Source organism: Salvia miltiorrhiza, chromosome 3, assembly GCF_028751815.1.
Source record: "Salvia miltiorrhiza cultivar Shanhuang (shh) chromosome 3, IMPLAD_Smil_shh, whole genome shotgun sequence".
Taxonomy (NCBI): Eukaryota; Viridiplantae; Streptophyta; class Magnoliopsida; order Lamiales; family Lamiaceae; genus Salvia; species Salvia miltiorrhiza.
Window position 1 is genome coordinate 14,483,453 of NC_080389.1, and position 14,277 is coordinate 14,497,729.

General features: G+C 32.7%; 3 protein-coding genes and 1 long non-coding RNA gene across 7 annotated transcripts; 1 reads left to right on the forward strand and 3 right to left on the reverse strand.

The window, feature by feature from the left end:
* The first annotated feature begins 235 nt into the window (after positions 1-235).
* On the forward strand, positions 236-1,563 carry LOC131017767 (uncharacterized). The gene is made up of 2 exons (XR_009099852.1): positions 236-376; positions 1,137-1,563. It is a non-coding gene; the product is annotated as an uncharacterized LOC131017767 (long non-coding RNA).
* Positions 261-1,329, reverse strand: LOC131017766 (uncharacterized). Of its 2 annotated transcripts, XM_057946487.1 has the most exons (3): positions 1,195-1,329; positions 608-730; positions 261-398 (listed from the first exon to the last, which is right to left on the reverse strand). In XM_057946487.1, exons 1-3 carry the CDS (start codon positions 1,321-1,323, stop codon positions 324-326), a joined length of 327 nt encoding a protein of 108 aa, XP_057802470.1. In that variant the 5' UTR covers positions 1,324-1,329; the 3' UTR covers positions 261-323. The 2 variants fall into 2 exon arrangements, with proteins under 2 accessions (XP_057802470.1, XP_057802469.1); XM_057946486.1 differs by having other exon boundaries at positions 372-730.
* A 67-nt stretch (positions 1,564-1,630) lies between the features above and the next one.
* Positions 1,631-2,223, reverse strand: LOC131018421 (polygalacturonase-like). The gene is made up of 2 exons (XM_057947144.1): positions 1,795-2,223; positions 1,631-1,645 (listed from the first exon to the last, which is right to left on the reverse strand). Exons 1-2 carry the CDS (start codon positions 2,221-2,223, stop codon positions 1,631-1,633), a joined length of 444 nt encoding a protein of 147 aa, XP_057803127.1.
* Positions 2,224-10,460: 8,237 nt separating this feature from the next.
* Positions 10,461-13,740, reverse strand: LOC131017769 (probable phosphopantothenoylcysteine decarboxylase). Of its 3 annotated transcripts, none has more exons than XR_009099853.1 (4): positions 12,936-13,178; positions 12,042-12,389; positions 11,181-11,525; positions 10,461-10,676 (listed from the first exon to the last, which is right to left on the reverse strand). XR_009099853.1 is itself a non-coding variant. In XM_057946488.1 (4 exons), the coding sequence occupies exons 2-4, from the start codon at positions 13,146-13,148 to the stop codon at positions 11,253-11,255; spliced, it is 834 nt and encodes a 277-aa protein (XP_057802471.1). In that variant the 5' UTR covers positions 13,149-13,231; positions 13,371-13,740; the 3' UTR covers positions 10,861-11,252. The 3 variants fall into 3 exon arrangements, 1 of the variants encoding a protein (XP_057802471.1); XR_009099854.1 differs by having other exon boundaries at positions 10,461-10,684; XM_057946488.1 differs by lacking the exon at positions 10,461-10,676 and adding an exon at positions 13,371-13,740 and having other exon boundaries at positions 10,861-11,525; positions 12,936-13,231.
* Positions 13,741-14,277: the final 537 nt, after the last annotated feature.

Here is a 14,277-nt window from a genome sequence, read left to right on the forward strand (position 1 = left end):
AGAATTCGTCGCCTCCCAAATACTTGGTCTTGGCGAGTGCGGTTTCGGAGCCAGAGACCACCGCTTATTCCTTTCAAGATCCGGCAACGTCCTCGCCTTTACACCGGTGATCCCTCTTTCTTTCTCCCTCTCTTCGTCTCTCACTGGAAAAATAAAACCAAAATAAAACCCTAAATTTTTCCCCTTTTCTAAACCTTTCACCGTCTTCTTGTGAGCGGAGGGTTCAGCGAGAATGAGAGATGAGAGAAGGGGACGACGTCAGGAGGTGCCACCACTCGCCGATCCCTCAGCGGCTCTAATTTGTTCTAGAAAGCTGCTGATTTCTAGTTCACAAAATCAATCTTGTTCAACCTCACACAACAGAGGACCTTCTCAGGTAGCTCTTCTGGCTTCTGTGCCTGTTTGTTAGAGACGAGATTAAATCCGATCTCCAGCTTTCAACGATTACAACATCCCCAGTTTTTCTTTAAAATCGTTTCCAATTTGCAAATAGCATAAAATAAGTGGTGAATTTTCGTGCAATTAATCATTAGATAGAAACTTCACAAGTATTGATAGCTGCATTCATCAAGAAAGCATCAGTTGCACGTAGAAGATTTTCGGGTACCTGAATTGTTAGGCCGAGATCCAATATTCCGGTAGCTAGCCGCTCTCGGAATGCTTCGAGTCCCTTTCTTGCTATGTAACTGAAGCGATGAATGTCCAGATCAATTTCAAAATAATTGGGTCCCTGTATAAATGAGGCAATCACAATAAGAATCAACATCATGTTATGAGGAAAAAAAAATGTCACATAAATGAAGTCTCTTTGTTAGTGTCTTTTATATTGTTGAGTTGTGTCATTTAAAAGTCTGTGCATTTGTTAGTGTCTTTTATGTTGATGAGTATTTTCAATTAAAAGTCTGTGCAGTAACATTTATTTGTGCTAGTATCATTTTTATTTTATTATGATGAGTAGTGTCATTTATTTTGTGTTAATGTCTTTTATATTTATGAGTATTTTCATTTGAATGTCTGCGCAGTGTCATTTAGTTGTGTTAGTATTGTTTTTATATTGATGAGTAGTGTCATTTAAATGTCTATGCAGTGTCATTTATTTGTGTTAACAGTGTCATTTATTTGAGAACGCAAAGCAGATCATTTCTCTCTGAGAATTAGGCCTGCTGGTGAGAAGGATGGATGTAAGGGACTTGCCTGAGAAGACCCGGGCCTCCAGTCGGGTGACCGCCCTCCGATTTTAAGCAAGAGGGAGATGGGGAAACTGCTGCTTTGCTCGGCCTTCATCGTATTACCCTCAAAATCGAAGCCCTCCATCATGCTCATATATATTTCTATATGGATTACGCTGTTTTTGGTGAGATGATAAATAAGCTTAATTGGGAGTGTGTTTTGGGCTTTTGAGGAGGGAAAAAGAGGATGAATTTTTTGGGTTCAATATCGTAGAAATGAATCACTCAGCCAAGGGTTCTAGCTTGCCTTTATATAGAGTTTTTTTTTTCTTCTTCGAAAGTGTGGAGACAAAAATTGAATAAATTATTTTTGGGCGAACCTACATTTCCATTACGATTGGTATGATTAAAGAAGATAATGATGACATTTTTAGTGCACTTCATGAGATTATGATCATATCTTAATCGCAAGTAACCTAGAATTGTTAATACATGAGATAATAATTGAACTATTAATTTAGTCTGATTTTGCTACTTCCCAACTTAGTAGTGACATGGTATGCAAAATCAGAATTTGATAAAAGGCGAGTAGTATTTTGAAATGGTTGGAAGAAATGAAACTTACAGTTAAATTGCACAAATTCCAAGGGCAGTATTGTTGATCGATGATAATAGGATTACTAGCATTTTGCATGATCAAATTTTCGAAGTGAAGGTTAGGCAATATGATGGCGGCTGGGGCAGATGGCCATGTCTTGATCCTCACACCATTCTGAGTTTGGATGAAGCTGCAATTCTTGACGTATATGCCAGAAATGTTCCTCTCATTGAGGTTCCTTCCAAGGCTTCCAATGCTGATGCCGTGGCCCGGCCCGCAAGTTACATTGTGGATGTAGACTTGTGTGAGATCGTCGCCCATCGACACGCAGTCGTCTCCCGTTGCGATCACGGAATCGGCGATGTTGACCATCGTGGACCGGGCCACGTGGATTCCGTCGGTGTTCGGACTGTCGCCCGGGGCAACAACCGTCAGCCGGATGAAGCTCACGTTCATGCATGCTAGACAGTTTATATGAAAATCTTGTAATATCATTTGAAATCTTCTAGTGTAATTTGAATTGTTGAAGTGTCATTTGAAATGGCATAGTGTCATTTGAAATCTTGTAGTACCATTTGAAATGTAATATTGTCATTTGAAATCTTGTAGTGTCATTTGAAATGACACTTTTGAACATTTCGAATGACACTATATAACATTTTAAAATGACACTATAACATTTCGAATGACACTATAACATTTGAAATTACACTTTTGAACATTTCGAATGACACTATAACATTTCAAAATGACACTTTAAGATTTCGAATGACACTACATGAAATCTTAAAAATGACACTATAACATTTCGAATGACACTATAACATTTCAAAATGACACTTTAATAGTTTCAACAAATGACATTTTTGAACATTTCAAATGACACTATAACATTTCGAATGACACTATAAGATTTGCAATGACACTTTTGAACATTTCGAATGACACTATAACATTTTAAAATGACACTATAACATTTCGAATGACACTATAACATTTCAAAATGACACTTTAAGATTTCGAATGACACTACATGAAATCTTAAAATTGACACTATAACATTTCGAATGACACTATAACATTTCAAAATGTTATAGTGTCATTCGAAGTGTCAGTTGAAATCTCATAGTGTCATTTGAAATCTTGTAGTATCATTTTGATATGTTATAGTGTCTTTTGAAATCTTGTAGTGTCATTTCAATTGTTGAAGTTTTATTTGAAATGTCATAGTGTCATTTGAAATCTTGTAGTGTCCTTTGAAATGTCATAGTGTTATTTGAAATCTCGTAGTGTCATTCAATTTTTGAAGTTTCATTTGAAATGTCATAGTGTCATTTGAAATCTTGTAGTGTCATTTGAATTGTTGAAGTGTCATTTGAAATGGAATAATGTCATTTGAAATGTCATAGTGTCATTTAAAATCTTGTAGTATCATTTGAAATCTTCTAGTGTCATTAAATTGTTGAAGTGTCATTTGAAATGGCATAGTGTCATTTGAAATCTTGTAGTGTCTTTGAAATCTTGTAGTGTCATTCGAAATGTCATAGTGTCATTTAAAATCTTGTAGTGTCATTTGAATGTCATAGTGTTATTTTTAAATCTTGTAGTGTCATTTGAAATGTTATAGTGTCATTTTGAATTGTTATAATGTCATTTGAAATGTCATAGTGTCATTTGAAATGTCATAGCGTCATTCGAAGTGTCTTTGAAATGTCATGGTAACATTTGAAATCTTATAGTGTCATTTTAATTATTGAAGTTTCATTTGAAATCTCGTAGTGTCATTTGAACTGTCATAGTGTCATTTGATAGTGTCATAATGTTTAGGGTTTAGTGTTTAGGGTTTAGTATAGTGTCATTTACATGTAAGTGTCATTTGAAATATTGTAGAACAAATGATACTATTTTTCTTACTAAATGAAACCTTTAATATAGAATAAAAGAACAAATGATACTATTTTTCTTACTAAATGAAACCTTTAATATAGAACAAATGATACTATTTTTCAAACTAAATGAAACCTTTAATATTGAACAAAGAAAAGAGCGAAACTTTTAATATCATTAAGCGAAACTTATAATATCATTTATTAGTGATACTACTTTTCTTACTAAATGAAACCTTTAAATATAGAACAAATGATACTATTTTTTTTACTAAATGAAACCTTTAAATATAGAACAAATGATACTATTTTTCTTACTAAATGAAACCTTTAACATAGAACAAATGATACTATTTTTCAAACTAAAATAAAAAAATAATTAAAAATTTGAAACGAAAAGAATCAAGAAACTACATACTTAAAAGAAACTAAAAGTATTAAAAGAAATAAACTATAGAAAAAAGAAAAAAAAAAACTGCAAGTATAAAAGAAAGAAACTATAAAAGAAAGAAAGAAACTACATACTTAAAAGAAAGAAACTACAAGTATTAAAAGAAAGAAACTACAAGTATTATTTTAATAAAGAAATTCCATACTTAAAAGAAAGAAACTACATACTTAAAAGAAAGAAACTACAAAAAAAAACTACATACTTAAAAGAAAGAAACTACAAGTATTATTTTAATAAAGAAATTACATATTTAAAATAAAGAAACTACATACTTAAAAGAAAGAAACTACAAGTATTATTTTAATAAAAAAATTACATATTTAAAAGAAAAAAACTACAAAAAAACTATATTTAAAAGAAAGAAACTACAAAAAAAAAACTACAAGTATTATTTTAATAAAGAAATTACATAATTAAAAGAAAGAAACTACATACTTAAAAGAAAGAAACTACAAGTATTATTTTGAAACTACAAAAAAAAAAGAAACTATATACTTAAAAGAAAGAAACTACAAGTATTAAAAGAAATAACAAAATAAATGAAACTATATACTTAAAAGAAAGAAACTACAAGTATTAAAAGAAATAACAAAATAAATGAAATGAAGCCCAAAATTTCGCTCCTAGTGGGTTTCGAACCCAGGTCTAGCTTGCATAAGCTATGGAGCCTAAACCAACTGAGCTAAGGGCTCTCTTGATATTTAATGCTTTAACAGTTTTATATAATATATTAAAATCAGTTATAATTTTTTTTTTAATATTTAAGATGGAGCCGGATCCGGGTCGGGTCGTGACCCAGACCCGCGCTCACACCATGCGCGCTCACACCATGCGCTCACGTAAGTCCTCCCCTAAGTAAAAGAGAGCCAAATACGATAAATAACCTCGGAAGGTGTGCAACGCAACGGCATCGTATCCACAAGTTCAATGATGGAGAAGAATTTTTTTTTTTTGAAAGGTCAAGATAGATAATATGCATAAATGATGGAGAAGAAATATATGAGCATGAGAGATGACATGCAACTTGCGAAAACTCACAAATTGCACATTAATTTCTCATGCAATTATTGGCTGCAACTACAAAAACTCAATTATTGTGGACAAGATTACATATTTCACTTCAATAACTATCGTGCTATATATAGACCAAGCTCGAGGTATATCAAAATATATAGGGCAAATTGTATGAAAATACCTCACTTTATACCAAAATTTGGTTTTTTGACAATCTTTTCAATTGTAGCAAAAAATTGAACTACCTTTCAATTTGTTGCAATTGACTTCCGGGGTAATTTTCCGGCCAACTTAATGCTGATGTGGATTCCCGTAAAGTTGATGTGGCATGCCTCGTCAGACGACAAATTGCATGAAAATACCCCACTTTATACCAAAATCTGGTTTTTTTACAATCTTTTTAATTGTAGCAAAAATTTGAACTACCTTTCAATTTGTTGCAATTGACTTCTAGAGTAATTTTCCGGCCAACTTAATGCTGATGTGGATTCCCGTAAAGTTGATGTGGCACACCTCGCCGGCTAATCAAACGACAACGTCTCTAATTACCTTAAACGATGTCGTTTTCCACGATTTTAGGTAAATTACAATTTCTAGTTTTATATATTTGTCGATTAAGGCTTCAAATGTCCTCATTTCTTCTCCCAAATTTTCTCATCTCAGTTGAAATTCTTGTTCCATAAATTCTCATTTGCAGCAAAAATCTTTGAACTGATGGATTCTTCTTCTCAAACGGGACGACTGAGCTCATACAATTTCCCCTTACCTCCAAAATTCTGCAGATGCGAAGAACCAGAGCCGTGCAACTTGCAGGCTTCAAATAGTGTGACGCGGGTCGCGTGCCGGGTCCGGGTAGGATCAGGCACGCGGGTCGCGTGCGGGGTCGGGTTAGGCACTTATGACACTATTAGTGCCATAAGTGCCAAGATTTTACTTTGGTTTTATTTTGGATTTTCGTTGGCACTTATGGCACCTATTGGTTCTTTATTTAATTCATATGTTTTTTTTTCTTTAGAAAATTTATGGAACAAAAATTTCAACTGAGATGAGAAAATTTGGGAGAAGAAATGAGGACATTTGAAGCCCTAATCGACAAATATATAAAACTAGAAATTGTAATTTGCTTAAAATAGTGGAAAACGACATCGTTTAAAGTAATTAGAGACGTGTCGTTTGATTAGCCGGCGAGGCATGCCACATCAACTTTACGGGAATCCACATCAGCATTAAGTTGGCCGAAAAATTACTCCGGAAGTCAATTGCAACAAATTGAAAGGTAGTTCAAATTTTTGCTACAATTGAAAAGATTGTCAAAAAACCAGATTTTGGTATAAAGTGGGGTATTTTCATGCAATTTGTCGTTTGATTAGCCGGCGAGGCGTGCCACATCAACTTTACGGGAATCCACATCAGCATTAAGTTGGCCGGAAAATTACTCCGGAAGTCAATTGCAACAAATTGAAAAGTAGTTCAAATTTTTGCTACAATTGAAAAGATTGTCAAAAAACCAGATTTTGGTATAAAGTGAGGTATTTTCATGCAATTTGCCCAAATATATATAAGTAGAAGTTTGTTCCACACTTTTTTGTTATAAGAAAATATGTCTGCCTCCACTGATAGTGATGGAGGCGGACATAATTTTTAGGGGGGCGAATTCACCTTAAGTTTTTAAAATTCTTTAATTAACTAATAATCTCTTTGAAGAATGAATTAGAAATAAAAATTAATTTCAATACAGTTATAATATTGTTTAAATTACATCACAATATTAAAAATAGAAAAAGAAGCAACTCATAACTAAATTCGTTTCTCTAATATGCCTTGATAGTTGATATTCGTATTTAAAAGAGGTAAATGTTTTTAATGATATAATAGAATTATCATGGAATTAAATCATGTATATTGAAATATTTTAATAATTTTAAAAAGGTACGGTCCCCCCATCCACCGTGCCACCACCGGCTGACAACCACTGCCGTGTTTCCGCCATAGCTAGCCACGTTTCTCAAATCATCTACCACCACCACCACTACTGGCTAAACGGGTAATATATTTTCATGCATATTTCTATTCAACATTTTGCATATTTGTATTTATGTATCGTTATTCATCACTATATACTGACTTATTCATTGGTCTCACATCTCACGAAAAATGGCAATCTCACTAGAACCTAAACCTATACCTATATATATATATATTAGAATATAATCCGTAGAAATTCAACAAGAATTATCTTACATCGTGATTTATAATTACTTTACATTTTTTTATATTTATAGCATATGGAACATTCTTTATATAAATAATTTTGTTTATTAATTTGATTTAACTAAATTAAATTGATAGTACATTTTAATTGATAATCTCAAATTCATCACCAATTAAATAGTATTGATTTTTTGATTGGGATAATACAAATACATTTTCTTATATAAATTTTTATTTGAATTTTTATTTGATGAACTTTCATAAAAGATCAACGTGAAATTAGAGAGTTTAGAAAAATAAGAAGAAAAAAAAAATTGAAAATTTGATCTTGGATGTGATAGGGGATTAATGAGCCTCGTTTGTTGTTAATAATTTATAAAAAAAAAAAACTTATTACTTTTATACATTTTTAGACCTAATTAACTGACTTAAGCATGAAAGTGAAAAGATTATCATTAAAATTAATCTTCTATGGGAGTTTTGAGGTCTTTTTCTTTTTTTTCTTCTTAAAATGATCAATAATGATTCCTCATTTTCTTTGTGGTGATTCGAACCTCCAACAGGCTCGTACCTGATCATATGCTCAACATGCTGCTGCTTAGAGCCTCAAAATTTTCGGGGCCCAATTTATATATATATATATATATATATATATATATATAGAATTTTTTTTCTTAACAATAAAAATAGAATTGTAAAATATATATTCGTCTGATGAAGGTTCTTTTTGTCATTTAGTGTTGATTGTAAAATAGATTATACCATTAGTGTTGATTTCTTAGTGCTTTATCTTTTCTTTTGGTTGAAAACTCTTTAAAATAATTGACCAAAAAGGATTATGTCAATATGTTGTGATTGTGTCGTCAATATAAAAAAATTTATAAAGGCCCATTTTCTACTTTTTACTCAAGGTCTTGTGAGATATAGGACCAGCCCTGACCCCCAACATATTAAATGGTGGAAATCGTCTTACCAATTAAAGGCCTTGTGAGATATAGGACCGACCCTGACCCCTAACATATTAAATGGTGGAAATCGTCTTACCAATTAAGGTGCGCTTTATTATCATGAAAAATTGAAGGTTACGAGGTTGAATGATATTATGAGAAACTCCTCAATAAATACAACAACAAAAATCAGTAGTTCGGAATACCCTTTTATCTCCTAAATCAGATTAATAATATTGGTTTCTCTAAAAAAAAAAGATTAATAATATCGGCGGAGTGATCATAGAAGTTTATTTTTTCTAAAATATTTGGTATGATGGCTTGTATCATTTGTCAGCATTTAAAATTCTTTTTTAAATATCAAGAAAAATGTTCTAGACGTAATCAGAAGAAGAATATACACGTTGAATATTCCTTCATCTAAACTGCCGTTTGAATGAAGCAATGCATATATATACGTTCATGCATATACATAATAACCTTCAAATCAACTGTGATTTCAACGTTGTTGAAGGTGAAAATATACGTTCATACATATATATACTTATAATTGGTAAACAAATTAGGAATTTTTTGTATTGATCCGGCATTGACATTTAGGTGAGCTGGTTGTCTTGTACAATCTTGAGGTAATTAAGAACTTGAAATAATTTTAAGAATGTAATAATAGTACTTTATCAATTATTTGTGATTAAGACATACTATATGTTGATCAGTAGGGCTATAAACAAACCAAGCCGCTCGCGAACTATTCGGAGTTCGGCTCGAAAAAAGCTCGTTCAAATTTGTTTAGAAAAATTCGATAAATAAATAAACTAAACTTGAGATTGGTAGTATTTGGCTCGTTACTTGTAAATAAGTTCGTTAAGTGATTCAGCATGAAAAATATAAATTATTAGTAGATACAACTTATATATTTATCCACTAAAATTAATAATAATTGTATTAAATAAAGTTCGTATAGGCTCGATTAAGCTCGTGAGCCTCAAAGTATTCGGTAAACAAAGTTCGGGATTCGATTCGATACTAAACAAACCAAATTTGAACACACCACTATTCGACTCGATTCAGTTCGATAACACCGGATCAGTGTCTTAATCACAATCAGCATATTTTTCTTTGATTATTTTCCGTTGAACTAAGAAATGGACATACGGCTAACTTCATAATATTCGGGAGTGGTTATTATATAAACTAAATTCATCATATAAAATAAATTCCGATCCAACATTATGTGCATGAAACGTCAGGACTTATTTTATCCGATGACTTTCAAACGATGTCATCTTAAGTGCCTATTTAAGCTTGCCGCAATTTAACTTTAAAATTTTCAAATGAAAATATTAATATATCTTAGATTTAGTGGTAGACATATTCTTTAACTATTTACTTAAAGTGAAGGCATCAACTATCAAATGTGTAGTTGAGTGAAACCTGCATTTCAAATTAATATTTCATCTCAGTTTTCAATCTTTCATTAGTGCATATTGCTACGTGTAGAGTTGCATAATTACTCAAGGTAATTTTTTCTTTTTAAGAATTACGGTAAAAAAAAATACACCAATTTTATAAAAAGTTGTATTTTTCACATGAACTTTCAATTAAATCAAAAAAATACATGAATTTATATTTCCGTTGCAATGTTCACATAAATTTGACGTCCAACAAAATTAGAACTTAGTTGACAGTCGAAAATTCACCTGATATTGGTCTAACTTATGATGATGAAAAGTATTTAGAAGTTCGGAGGTCTAAAAAGGCAAAAACTAATATATTTGACTTAATTTCAAGTGTCAACTAAGCTCTAATTTCGCCGAAAATCAAACTTAGGTGAAAATTGCAACTAAAATATAAATTCATGTATTTTTTGACTTAATTGAAAATTCAAGTGAAAACTGCAACTCTTTCTAAAATTCATGTATTTTTTAGCCATAACCCTTTTTTTTAAATATCAAAAGTAAATTATTATTAAACATAGGAAAAATATTCAAGCTAGAGGGGTAATTTAGAAGAGTGAATAGATAGGCCACTTTTGATGTTGGCACAAACTCTTTGAAGAAGACAACATGCTTTGGATTTTATTTTATTTTCTCAGGAAAAATCCAATTTTTGCAATTTTTAACTCCAAGACCATTCAACTCAACGTTCAAAAGTTTTAATGTCGTATAGTAATGAGAGACCAAATTTATGTATGGACATATATTATAATTCATCACACAACACGCACTAGAGAAGGTCAACAATGTATAGTTACACATAAATATACATTCTTTCACTAAATTCTGGTTTTCATATGAACTAAAAGTTTAGCCTTCAAATACATGAACTTTCAATTGTTCTAATTCTTCACATGGCTATCAGTTGCCCCCGAGTGAACGATGAGGTGGAAGCCTGAAATGTCTACACGGCTTAAACGGCCGATGTATTAAGCAATATAGTTAGATGGCCACAATGACATTTTCGTAAGAAATTAACAATCGTGTGGAAAATCAGAACAATTAGAAATTCGTGTATTTGAAGATAAAATGTGTAGAGTTCATATGCATAACCATAATGGATGAAAGTTTGTGTATTTAGACGCAACTAACATTAAATGAACAATTTTATGCAAACTGCAGGAAAACAACAGATGAATATGCATCTCATACAGGGGAAAAAAATCACATATAATCAATCTATGGCCTATGCCTTGACAATCCAAATCTAAATGTCTCCAACAATTGTTGCATGTGGACAACACTCTAACAGCACACGAGCACACGATTTCGAATTGCAAACACTAAAATTCCTAACACTAAGAACACACGAGCAACGATTTCGAATAGCAAACAGTAAAATTCGTAACAGCAGATTGCAGTTTTCACAACCACACTACAAGTAAGAGATTGTTTTTGAGTAACAAACCTGAGACACTCTATTTTCTCGTTGAAATGGATGAGAAGCTTGCAACATATCAGGCTAAACATTGCCACCACTTCATTGTTCTCGAGTCTCAAAGAAAAGTCTTACAGTCGAGTATATTAGGGAAGGCTCAGCCATTGCACCGTTTCCATAGTCTCCACAGGCCAGCCTCTTCTTCACTGGGGGGATAAGTGAGATTCCAAGATCATCGATCCCCATGAGATGGCGTTCAGTGAAAGGGTTGTTCCACATGAGGGTATTCATGGCTGGCGCTACAAACATTGGCTTGCTGTAGTCCCATGCCCGGACAATGCAGGTCAGCAAGTTATCACATAAACCTCCGGCAATCTACTAGGACACACAGAAACTTTAGTCAAACAAAGTTCATGAAATCACATGAATTATTACGTTTAAGAAAGATATAATACAAACCTCGAATAAATTGTTCAGATTCCTAAGGATAGAGTTCATTGGTTTAAAATACGCGAACTTCAGAAAGTGAAATAAAGAGAAAATCGCAAGAAGTGTAAAGTCTGTGTATGTGAGAACAAGACATGAAAATCATGTGCAAAACCAAAATCGGAGCAAACTTGATGTATTTTAAACCAATTAACCTCAAACAATATCCATGGACTACAATAAGCTCCTAAATTTTCATTTCAGACATGCTAAACTAAAACTTAAGGCCACTTTACTTATATCAACAAAATATATCTAATGAAATTTTATCTTTTGTCCAAATGATCGTTGAATGTGGAAAAGTTCACCAGAAATTTAGCATTTAACAAGATTCTCTAAGAAGCCTATAATTAGTAATGGATGGATTGTAATGTTAACACACAAATTTGAAGAGCTTATTTTTACCTTGGCAAGTGTATTAGCAGACAAAGGTGCGATGACCATGATATCAGCCCATTTACGCAACTCAATATGGAGCACATTATCACCTATTTTTTTCCAACTCGACCATTCATCCTCATCAGTGTAAAGTATTACATCCTTGGGAAGAGCTATCCTGTCTACGAAATGGAGAGATGCCTGGGTAGCAACAGCTTTCACTTCCGCCCACTCGGAGAAACAATGACAAAGATTAGCAAATTTTATTGCAGCCACACTTCCACTGGCAGCGAGCAGGATACGAGGTCTCCTCACAGCACTATTTACTTGATACAAGTTCATCTCCATATTCTCAGGTTCTACATGTGCCATATCCTGTTTCGATAACAGTGTCAACAAGACATGGCTTCTATTAAGTGTTAGTTTTAAAAAAAAAAAGACAAATTATTTTTCAGCTGAATAAGGAGAGACATTCCTATATAGGAAGAAAAAGAAAGAAAAACAGTAAGATGCGGGATGGAGGCGATGCTGCACATTGCTAAGCAGATTCTACCTTAACAAACTCTATTTTCCACTCAAATGAAAAACCCTTCACTCTCTGATAAAGCTGACTGTTTCAAATTCTCTACCCAATAAACATAAATAAGAATAATCGCAGAAAGAAAAAAAATTGTTTCGGAGTTTATTATGTGCGCCTCGTCGGCGAAAGGCGGCGGCGCCACTAAGGACATTCGAGAATGTAGGAATCGGGAGAAGCAGGCATATATAAATTAACATGATTTCGGCAAAATTTTCAAAATTTCAGACGTGATTTCAGCAATTCTACGCATAAACATGGACTTCAGTAATCACACCAACAAAATTCATTCAATATCTTCACCATAAAAAAGAAATGTAAGGCGAAATATCTTCCATAAATACCTTTTCTTGAATCTGCTGTTGTGTCCCCAAACTCTGGAATTGAAGATGCAGACGAGGGAGAAGGGGAATTAGGGCTGAAGGATAAAAGAATGATGTGAGAAAACCCTCAATGAAAGTGATAGAGCAGAAGAAGAGGGAAAGTGAAGTAGTTAGCAGTAAAATTAAATTATTCAAAATAAACCCATAGTCATAGCCCATAGGTGATAAGGGCATAGCTCTCCAAGTCTATTATTTTAGCAAGGTTCGGTGTAAATTTATAAAAAAAATTAAGTATTAAATTTATTTTTCCTATATATCTATAGTATAATATTAAAGCATACAATTGACACATCCGATTATCCAGTGAATATTGCATACAATTTTACCTGTTGAGTTATCACAAGCTATGCAGTTTTAGCTCCAATTTATGGAACCCAAATTCAAATTTTGAATAACATGATATTTTCCCTCTATTAAGCTGCTAAATTTGTTCACCTTCACATTGTTACATTTCAAAGAGAGGGAGGGAGTTTAAGAGCAGCTTCTCTAATTGCAGCAAAGGAAACTCTCGTGTCTGTTGGAGAATGCAACTCCATTCGACGGCGGCGGCGGAGGACATCCTCTAGTTGCAGCCAAGGGAATCCTCGCGTCTGCAATTCTATTCGACGAAAACAACAAAGGCGGCAGAAAGAGATTGTGACTAAGGACCGACTGTATTGAAACAAAAACAAGAGGGCCTGCGCTGCTGATGAAGAAACAAAACTACCGAAAATACTTCGACCGTTTGTAGGAAAATAGGAATACCGCCGCTTTTGGTGGTTGTAATTTCTTATAGGGCCATCGGGCCATAATTATTTGCTATGCCTAGTATAGATATCACAATTTTGGAAATGAGTATTTAGCTAATACTAATTTATAAGACAATATTTGCTACACTATTACACCATTAATCGACATTTTGAATAGAGTGAAGATTAGTATTATCAATAATAATTTGATTATACAAATACATACGTGAGAATTTAAATGAAAATGATCATATCTAAATATAAACCATATATAGCTTTCCAACATCTTTCTTCAATATTTATCATCTTTCAATAATAAAATGGATTTTAAAGTTTAGATTTATAAATAATAGTCGACAACAATATAGTAGGACAAGTTTTTGGTTTATTCAATTTAAATTTTGAATGTGTATGCTCATATCTTTTATTTATATAAGCGAAATAATATTTGTTGATATTAAATGTGGGTTGTTGATTCATATAAAAAAAAATGTGTATTATGGAATATTATGAAGGCGCCGGAGATGAGGCGGATCCACGGGAAGAAGGTGCAGATTTTGAAAAAAATTAAAATA